This window comes from Neophocaena asiaeorientalis, unplaced genomic scaffold, assembly GCF_003031525.2.
Source record: "Neophocaena asiaeorientalis asiaeorientalis breed wild unplaced genomic scaffold, Neophocaena_asiaeorientalis_V1.1 scaffold484, whole genome shotgun sequence".
Lineage (NCBI taxonomy): Eukaryota > Metazoa > Chordata > Mammalia > Artiodactyla > Phocoenidae > Neophocaena > Neophocaena asiaeorientalis.
Window position 1 is genome coordinate 2,744,393 of NW_020171830.1, and position 10,837 is coordinate 2,755,229.

Genomic DNA, 10,837 nt, shown 5'->3' on the forward strand with positions numbered 1-10,837 from the left:
TCTTCCCACCTCTTTGGTTTGAGTGTTTCTCCTTTTTGTTGTTGTTAGGATTTCTTTGCGGGGGTGGGGTGGTGAGCATTGTTTGTCTCGGTTTCAAGTTTTAGTGAGAGGTGAGGCAACGCTGATCTTGGCAGAAGCGCACAAAGCTAGTAGAGTCATTAAATGACGCAAGCTTTTGATTGTTTTTTTTTTTTCTTTCTTTAAAGCTCTCTGGCACAGCTGGCTAGTCTAGTCACAGAGGAAAAGAGAAGAGACTTTCTGAAGTTCTGGATGGAATACTAGAAAATATTTGGGGCATATTAAAAAACAGCAGCAGAACAACAACAACAGAAACTCCATTTATTTCAAACAAGCTTCTTAGCTTTGTGGAATCTATGTCAGTTGCTTAGAACTTGGGTTTTTACTTCAGAGGATGATGGGACGAGGCAATAGAAGGCGAGGAGGGTTGCGTTGGATTCTTGCTTATCTGTCTGCCTCTCCTTCCAGTTGGAAAATTCTTCAATCCACAAGAAGCATTATAAACAAGCCTAAAGAACACATCCTACCCTGATCCTGGATTCTGTTGGAGTTGAGGAGTACAGCCACTTCACCAGGGTTTTATGGAGGCAGTTCAAGAAAAATCGAAGGAAGGATTTCTCTGTTTGAATTAATCCTGTGCCATGTTACATTTTGGGCATTGCTTGGAGCAAGTAGAGGACAGCTCTGTCATGTGGATCTAAGGATACCTGAGTTTCTTGAGCTGCATATATGATGTTTGAAATGTTGTAAATTTAAAATCTTTCAACATAAATTTGTTAAATTCTGGATTCTCTTTATATTAAGGACTTCAGCAGACAGAAACTCCCTCCCCAAAAGATACAAAACTTCCTCTGTGTTTTCAGGCTAAATGTGAACAATAATGTCTTGGAAGAGAAATTATTTTTCAGGGGGCCGTGGTAGTGTCCAAGGGATGTTTGCTCCTCGAAGCTCAACCTCCATAGCCCCCAGCAAAGGCCTCAGCAATGAGCCAGGACAAAACAGCTGCTTCCTCAACAGTGCCTTGCAGGTAAGGGTAATTTCTTTCTTTTTGGTGAACTTTGACTTTCACTTGCTGATGCTGTATTTCTGATTACTCTTTTAAATCTGATACTTGATAGTCTCGGTTTGAGGTCAGCAGCCTAACATCATTTTTTAAGTTAATCTCTGTGATCGTAGGCAAGTCACTTTATCTCTTTGAGTCTCAATTACCTCGTTTGTAAAAGAGGAGAGTAATAATGATAGTAGAAATAATAACTGTAACTACTACTACTTAGCTGTCTAAAGGGAGGTACATGGACTAGATGATCTTACTACTTGTTTATTGACTTTTTTCCTGAACAGTCTCTACTGTTTCCTTTTTTTCCATCTGAGACAAAGGTGTCTCATCACCCTAGTTGCTTTCCTCTAGTATAGAAAGCAAAATTCTTTCCACAATTCTCAGGTATGTTATTCTTTTTTTTAATATTTTTTTAACTTTTTATTAATGTATAATATACATACAGGAAAATGCATGTATCATAATTATACAGTTCAGCTTTCAAAACTGATCACAACCATGTAAACAGCACCCAGATTAACAAAGAGCTGATTTCCAGCTTCCAGAAGACTCCCTTGTGCTCTCTTCCAGTCACTAACCACTCCCCAAGGGTGAACACTATTGAAGGGTAACCACCAACCATAGATTAGTTTTGCCTGTTTTTGAACTTAATTTAAATGAATCAGGTATGTTATTCTTGTCTCATAATATTCAGGCTCTTAGCACACGTTCTGATCGGGGTCCAGTCTTTGTCCACTTCTTCATCTCCTTCCTCTGAGCTCTCCTGCGGTGTCTGGTCAGATATGCTTGCACAGAGCTGGTAGAAAATAAATTCCTCTAAGGTGATTATCTACTCTAAATTTTCCCTTTTTGTCTTGCTTGCCACTTTAGCTGTCTCAGAATCCCAATGCTTCCTGTCTGTCTGCCTGCCCTGCCCAATCAGGGCCATAGCGTGTTCGGTTCATCCCCCTTGGTCTAACTTTCAAGTGATTGCTTTCCCCTTTTTTCTCCTCTTCACAGTAAAAGTAAATGAAATTTGCCACCCAAGATAATTATGCTTGGGTAAAATATTAGCTTTACACTTCAGATGTATGAGAAAATAAGTTGTTATGAGAGAATAAAAGACAAGACAATTGGGAACATATGTATATGTATAACTGATTCACTTTGTTATAAAGCAGAAACTAACACACCATTGTAAAGCAATTATACCCCCCCCCCCAAAAAAAAGACAACATATTTGATATAAAAAGCACTGGACTTAGGAGACCTGGGTTCTAGTTTTAGCCTTTCTTTAGACTAGCCTTGTGACCTTGTACAGGTAATAGTATTTTTTTAATTTCTTCATTTGTAGTACAAGGATCTTGTCAAGCTTATTTATTTATTTACTTATTTATTTTGTATTATGAATCTTCATGTACACATCAACCAGGCTCAACAATGATTAATATTTACCAGTCTTAGTTCATTCACTGGCCCCCTTTTTTTGCTGAATTACTTTAAGCTACTCCCGAGCATTATGTGATCTTTAAATACTTCAGTGTATTTCTCTAGTACATAAGGACATGAAAAAAACCATAATCTTAAAGACTTTATCACACCTAAAAAGTTTAGCTAAAATTATTAATATTATCTAATACCCAGTCCATGTTTAGTCTTCTCAGTAGTATTAAAAATGTCTTTTAAAAAAAATTGAGGTAAAGTTGATGTACAATATTATATAGGTTACAGGTGTACAACATAGCGATTCACAATTTTTAAAGGTTATACTCCATTTATAGTTATTATAAAATATTGACTGTATTCCCTGTGTTGTATGGTATATTCTTGTAGCTTACTTATTTTATACAGAATAATTTGTACCTCTTAATCTCCTACACCTATCTTGCCCCCCACCTTCCCTCTCCTCACTGGTAGCCACTGGTTTGTTCTCTATATCTGTGAGTCTGTTTCTTTTTTGTTGTATTCACTAGTTTATTTTATTGTTTAGATTCCACATATAAGTGGTATCATACAGTATTTGTCTTTCTCTGTCTGACTTATTTCACTTAGCATAATAACCTCCAAGTCCATCCATGTTGAAATGATAAAATTTCATTGTCAAGATTATTTATGTAATAAAACTTCCATACTCTGTTTTCAAATTTTTATTTGAAAACATTAAAAAATTCTATGCTGTCAAGAGTCAAAAAGTCTATGCTGTCAAACTATAGAAAGAGTTTAAGTACCTTCAGTAATTACTACCACAAATTGTATGCAGTTGCAGCGGGGGTGGGGGTGGGTGTTTGGTTAGGTTTTTTCCCCCCAACGTATTAGCTTTTTGAGTCACTTTGCATAAACTAATAATACTTTTGTAATTTAGAGGAAGGTAAAAAAAGGTGTTGATATAAATGTGTGTGTGTTTACCTCCTATCAGGCCATAGTCCTGTTTTTATAATTCTGTTTTTTCTATATGTTCTATTTTTATTGTCAGTCTAAGCAATAATATTTACAAATTTCTGTTCTGATTTCCAGTGCCATATAGAACATAAAACTTACACACACATACCTATTTTTATATTTATACTTGGAAGACATTGATAGTTTTGGAGTGCCTGTTATAATCATGTTACAAGCTGAAAGTAATTGTTTCAATGAGCTAATATTCTGACTTTTGGTATGAAAGCTGTGTTCACCACAGATGTATTGAACCTATTACATTTATTATAAAAAGGCGTTGCTTATTTGGGAGTGTAACGTGTTTCAAAGAACTTTTGGAAATTTATATCTATAGACACCAAAGTATGAAGAAGCCTCGGAGGTGTGCTATAATCTGGTGCTCCAAAAGTAGTGCCTTTTCATATATGGTGCTATTTAAATGTTTTCCAGATAAGAGGAGCTTCCTAAGGCATTTATGCTATATATTACACCATTTCTTTTTCAACTGAACTCATAGTTTACTGAGATTTCGTGAGTTTTTTTATGAAGTGTCTTTTTGTATTCCAGGATCCCATCCAGGATACTACATTTACATTTACTTGTCCTGTCTCCTTAGGCTCCTCTTGGCTGTGACAGTTTCACACAATTTCCTTGTTTTTGATGATTTTGACAATTTTGAAGGGTACTAGTCAAGTATTTTGTAGGATGTCCCACTATTGCAGTTTGTCTGATATGCTTCTCATGATTAGATTGGCGTTATGGGTTCTTGAGAGGAATACCATAGAAGTAAAGTGTTGTTCGCATCACATTGTATCAAGGTTACAAACTATGAACAGATTTTTTTTTAACATCTTTATTGGAGTATAATTGCTTTACAATGTGTGTTAGTTTCTGCTGTATAACAAAGTGAATCAGTTATATGCATACGTATATCCCCATATCCCCTCCCTCTTGCATCTGCCTCCCACCCTCCTTATCCCGCCCCTCTAGGTGGTCGCAAAGCACCAAGCTAATCTCCCAGCTGCTTCCCACTAGCTATCTATTTTACATTTGGTAGGCTATATATGTCAATGTTACTCTCTCACTTCATCCCGGCTTACCCTTCCTCGTCCATGTGTCCTCAAGTCCATTCTCTATGTCTGTGTCTTTATTCCTATCCTGCCCCTAGGTTCGTCGGAACCAATTTTTTTTTTACAGATTCCATATATATGTGTTAGCATACAGTATTTGTTTTTCTCTTTCTGACTTATTTCACTCTGTATGACAGACTCTAGGTCCATCCACCTCTCTACAAATAACTCAATTTCGATTCTTTTCATGGCTGAGTAATATTCCATGTATATATGTGACACATCTTCTTTATCCATTCATCTGTCGATGGACACTTAGGTTACTTCCATATCCTGGGTATTGTAAATAGTGGTGCACTGAACATTGTGGTACATGACTCTTTTTAAATTATGGTTTTCAGGGTATATGCCCAGTAGTGGGATTGCTGAGTCATATGGTAGTTCTATTTTTAGTTTTTTAAGGAACCTTCAATTAATTTTGTATCCTGCTACTCTACCATTAATTTTGTATTAATTTTGTATCCTGCTACTCTACCAAATTCATTGATTAGCTCTAATAGTTTTCTGGTAGCATCTTTAGGATTCTTTATGTATAGTACCATGTCATCTGCAAACAGTGACAGCTTACTTCTTCTTTACCCATTTGGATTCCTTTTATTTCTTTTTCTTCTCTAATTGCTGTGGCTAAAACTTCCAAAACTATGTTGAATAATACTGGTGAGAGTGGGCAACCTTGTCTTGTTCCTGATCTTAGAAGAAATGATTTTAGTTTTTCACCATTGAGAACGATGTTTATTGTGGGTTTGTCACATATGGCCTTTATTATGTTGAGTTAGGTTCCCTCTATGCCTACTTTCTGGAGAGTTTTTATCATAAATGGGTGTTGAATTTTGTCAAAAGCTTTTTCTGCATCTACAGAGATGATCATATGGTTTTTCTCCTTCAATTTGTTAATATGGTGTATCACAACGTGGGTTTTTGTTTGTTGGACGATTTTTAATTACCGTTTCAATTTCAGTGCTTGTGATAGGTCTGTTTATATTTTCTATTTCTTCCTGGGTCAGTCTCAGAAGGTTATGCTTTTCTAAGAATTTGTCCATTTATCTTGTTTTTGTATCCATTCAGCCCTTCTATGTCTTTTGGTTTCGGCATTTAATCCATTTACATTTAAGGTAATTATCAATATGTATGTTCCTATTACCATTTTCTTAACTGTTTTGTGTTTGTTTTTGTAGGCCTTTTCCTTCTCTCGTGTTTCCTGCCTAGAGAAGTTCCTTTAGCATTTGTTGTAACGCTGGTTTGGTGATGCTGAATTCTCTTACTTTTGCTTATCTGTAAAGGTTTTAATTTCTCCATCAAAGCTGAATGAGATCCTTGCTGGGTAGAATAATATTGGTTGTAGGTTTTTCCCTTTCATCAGTTTAAATGTGTCCTGCCACTCCCTTCTGGCTTGCAGAGTTTCTGCCAAAAGATCAGATGTTAAACTTATGGGGATTCTCTTGTATGTTATTTGTTGTTTTTCCCTTGCTGCTTTTAATATTTTTTCTTTGTATATAATTTTTGACAGTTTGATTAATATGTGTCTCTGCGTGTTTCTCTTTGGGTTTATTCTATATGGTACTCTTTGTGCTTCCTGGACTTGATTGACTATTTCCTTTCCCGTGTTAGGGAAGCTTTCAACTATAATCTTTTCAAATATTTTCTCAGACCCTTTCTTTTTCTCTTCTTCTTCTGGGACCCCTATAATTCAAATGTTGGTGCATTTAATGTTGTCCTGGAGATGTCTGAGACTGTCCTCAATTCTTTTCATTCTTGTTTCTTTATTCTGCTCCCTGGCAGTTATTTTCACCATTTTATCTTCCAGGTCACTTATCCGTACTTCTGCCTCAATTATTCTGCTATTGATTCCTTCTAGAGTAATTCAATTTCAGTAATTGTGTTTTTCATCACTGTTTGTTTGCTCTTTAGTTCTTCTAGATCCTTGTTAAATGTTTCTTGTATTTTCTTCATTCTGTTTCCAAGATTTTGGATTATCTTTACTATCATTACTCTGAATCCTTTTTCAGGTAGGTTGCCTATTTCATCTTCATTTATTTGGTCTTGTAAGTTTTTACCTTGCTCCATTGTTTGTAACATATATTTTTGTCCTTTGATTTTTTTTTGATGGTGGTGCTGTGTTCCTGTCTTACTGGTTGTTTGGCCTGAGACATCCAGCACTGGAGTTTGCAGGCAGTTGGATTAGAGCTGGGTCTTGGTGCTGTGATTAGGACCTCCAGGAGGCCTCACTCTGATTAATATTCACTGGGGTCTGAGGTTCTCTGTTAGTCCAGCAGTTTGGACTCAGAGCTCCCATCATAGGAAGTCGGGCCTGACCTGTCACTGGCCTGGGAACCAAGATCCTGCAAGCTTCGTGGTGTGGTAAAAAAAAGAAAAAGCAAAGGAAGGAAAGAAAGAAAGGAGCAGTAGAATATCAAAGTGTAAAAAACAAAATTAAATTAGAAAGATAAAAAATACTAGGAAAAATAAAACTATAATTTAAACAACTGCAACAAGGTAAAATAAAACCACAACAGAAAAAAGAAAAAAAAGGGGTGGGGTGAACAAGCCAAAAGGAGAGAATAATAACAAAGTATAAAGAATAAAATAAAATTAGAAAAAGTAAAAGATTTATTAGGAAAAATAAAAATATAAAAGAATCAACAAGATGAAACAGAACCCCAATCTAAAAGAGGAAAAAAGAAAGAGAGAAAAAAAAGAAAAGCCTTGGCTATGGGGGCGGAGTTTAGGTGGTGGTGGAACTTAGGCAGGGGTGGAGTTTAGGGTGGGGCAGGATATAGGTGAGTGGGGGAGTGACATTTGGGTGTGGGGCAGGGCCTGGGCTCTAGAGCCCACGCAGCAGCCGTAAAAGGCCTTGGGGGTGGGGCCTCGATGGGGCAGTGTTTAAACATGGGGCGGGGCCTCTGCTTAGGACCTGCACGGGAAGGAGAGAGGCTGCACGTGGAAAGGAGGGTCTCTGAAGTGTGGAGTTCTAGAGTTTGGAGGTAGGGCCCTTAGTGAGGGTGTATGGGTGGAGTTTAGGCCTAGCGTGTTGGACGGTGACAAGGCTCTGAGGGCAGAGGATTAGGCCCGGGAGCCCAATAGACCCCCTGGTGCATAAGTGGACAGAGAAGGTGCTGGCCCTGTTCCCTTCCGTTCCTTTGTGCCCCTCCCCCATTGTCTCCCCCAGGGTCCCCTCTGCTGCTGATGGACCCCTAACCATGGGTGGCCCCTGCTGGGTGTACCAACTCCTCCCCTCCCTCAGCCACCACTGAGGGTTGCCAGTCCCAGAGGTCCAGCCTTTACTTTTGCTCCCCCTTCCCTCCCTCCCACTCCCGTAGGCCCGTGCGGCTGTAGGGGGCCTCAGTGGACAGAGGATCAGGCCTGGCATCTCAGCAGGCTCCCGGGGGCCCAAGTGGGTAGGAGAAACCTGGCCACGATCCCTGTTGATCCTCAGCCCTCCCGATGCTCACCCAGTTTCCCCCTTCAGGCATGGGATCCCTTCCCCCAGCCGCCCCTCAGGGATGCCAGTCCCCTCCCTTCTCCACTTCTCTTCCCCCTTCACTCCCCCCAATGCCCCACGTCCTATCTGGTTGCTGGGGGTTCCTCCCGTCCCCTTAGGTGTCCGTGGTCCCCCACCAGTGCCTGGTAGGTACCCTAGTTGTGCAGAGACGCGAATTTCGCGTCCTCTTAATATGCCATCTTGACTCTGCCTGCTATGAACCGATTTATTACTGTTGATATCACCATTATTTTTTTTATTCTGTTGACTTAAGGAGGTCACACCTCTCAGAAAGGTCCAAAAATTGAGAAATCTAACAAAGACAAAATTCCACACTACCATTCAGGCTTCTAAATAAGTTTTTTTTTTTTTTTTTTTTTTTTGAGACGCTCCGCGGCATGTGGGATCTTCCCGGACCGGGGCACGAACCCGTGTCCCCTGCATCGGCAGGTGGACTTGCAACCACTGCACCACCAGGGAAGCCCCTAAATAAGTTTTAAAATATTCATGGTTTTCCTGTGTGGACCATTGAAATAAATCCTTATTCCGCAGTTTTTAACCCATAACTTCTCTCTTTAGGATCACATTTGATGTATCTAGTATCATATTTTCTCTGTGTGACCTACTTTATGTTCGAATTAGTGTCTTTTCCAGAATATGGTCACCTATCCCTCTGGTTGGATACCTCACCGTTTTTGACATTTTTTTTTAATATACTAGAATGAACTTTTCTCTTGGGAGTAACAATGTCTATTGTCTACCTATGTTTGCTTGAATTCTTGAATTTGAAATTAAATGGGGGTTTTTTGTAGAGTAATGAAGTATTTTCCCTTTTCATCAGGTTTTATGGCACTTGGACATCTTCAGACGTAGCTTTAGGCAGCTTACAACTCACAAATGCATGGGAGATTCCTGCATCTTTTGTGCTCTCAAGGTAAATACTTCAAATTTGTTTCTTCTCACTGTCATTAGGTTAATGATCAATATTAAGGTGGTTTGGTTATTCAGGTTGATGCTAAACAATTTGTTACTGCATTATTTGCATGTGGTTTAGTACAAAGGATAAGTATGATTAGTTTTGCTTGTTTCAAAGAACTACTACTTGGTTTAGGTATTCTGTTTCTCTGAACCTTTTGCCCACACAACTCTATTTAATGTGATCGGATACTATTCAAACTTGCTTAGACTTTGAGTATTTATCCGAAAAGCTAACACTAAATTTTCGTTTTGAAAGAATGAACAACCAACTGTTTTTCATGGAATTAACTATTGTCTATTAAAGCTAAATTTAGCAACAAACTCTTTCTATTAAGAAAAGCCAGGGGGGCTTCCCTGGTGGCGCAGTGGTTGAGAGTCCGCCTGCCGATGCAGGGGACACGGGTTCGTGCCCCGGTCCAGGAAGATCCCACATGCCGCGGAGCGGCTGGGCCCGTGAGCCATGGCCGCTGAGCCTGCGCGTCCGGAGCCTGTGCTCCGCAACGGGAGAGGCCACAGCAGTGAGAGGCCCGTGTACCGCAAAAAAAAAAAAAACCAAACCAAAACAAAACAAAAGAAAAGCCAGGGGACTTCCCTGGAGGCACAGTGGTTGAGAATCTGCCTGCCAGTGCAGGAGACATGAGTTCGAACCCTGGTCTGGGAAGATCCTACATGCCACGGAGTGACTAAATCCGTGTGCCACAACTACTGAGACTGCGCTCTAGAGCCCCCGAGTCACAACTACTGAGCCCGTGTGCCACAACTACTGAAGCCTGTGCTCCTAGATCCCGTGCTCCACAACAAGAGAAGCCACCGCAATGAGAAGCCTACGCACCACAATGAACAGTAGCCTCCACTCACCGTAACTAGAGAAAGCCTGTGTGCAGCAACGAAGACCCAACACAGCCAAAAATAAAAAGAAAAAAATGTATTAAGAAAAGAAAATCCAGGGCTTCCCTGCTGGCGCAGTGGTTGACAATCCGCCTGTCGATGCAGGGGACACGGGTTCGTGCCCTGGTCCGGGAGGATCCCACATGCTGCGGAGCGGCTGTGCCCGTGAGCCATGGCCACTGAGCCTACGCGTCCGGAGCCTGTGCTCCGCAACGGGAGAGGCCACAGCAGTGAGAGGCCCGCATACCACCAAAAACAAACAACAACAACAAAAAGAAAATCCAGTACTAAAATTTTCCCATTCCCTAATATTTCCTATTATCACATGTAATAATCAATAGGTTCTTTATATCAGTTGTGTACCCCATTATCTGACTCCCAAGTTTTTCATTTCTGAATAAAATGAAACTGAGGATTCATTTAGAGACAAATAAAATGCCCTAATGCGAGAGAGTTCTCTTTAGGTAAGTTGCTAAAGAGAAAGAACTAGGATGTGGAAGGGCCCATTCTCTATTACTTTTCAAACACTTATCCTTGCTGTTTTCTTGGTCCTGATATACAATGGGTTATTTATGGTTGGATGAGTATGCCTAAGTTCTGAGTAAGCTTCTAGAGTCATTTTTCAGTCTGATAAAGTCTGAATTCTTGGTTTGTCACAGGGATGCTTGGTTGTGATCATTATTAATTTAGTTGCTTTTATACCTGAGAGCAGGAATTGTGACCAAAAAATCCAGGAGAATTTCGCAGTTAAATTTGCAACAACTGACTCAAAACAGTTTTTTGACCAACATCAGTTTGAAGTTTCAGTCCATGGTAGGCAGATATTTCTGGAAAGAGATAACTGAGTCTTCTGAATTTTTTGCCACTAGGGTCACAAATATCTTTTTTTTT

At 39.7% G+C, this 10,837-nt stretch overlaps 1 protein-coding gene across 2 annotated transcripts in view; it reads left to right on the top strand.

Annotated features, from left to right (window-relative positions):
* Positions 1 to 284: 284 nt before the first annotated feature.
* USP54 (ubiquitin specific peptidase 54) overlaps positions 285 to 10,837 on the top strand; it is a 66,384-nt gene continuing 55,831 nt past the window's right edge. For both annotated transcript variants that reach the window (XM_024741073.1, XM_024741064.1), the window contains exons 1-2: positions 285 to 1,045; positions 8,922 to 9,014. In XM_024741073.1, coding sequence (XP_024596841.1) covers positions 899 to 1,045; positions 8,922 to 9,014 — 240 coding nt within the window. In that variant the 5' untranslated portion in view covers positions 285 to 898. The remainder of the gene's footprint in view (positions 1,046 to 8,921; positions 9,015 to 10,837) is intronic.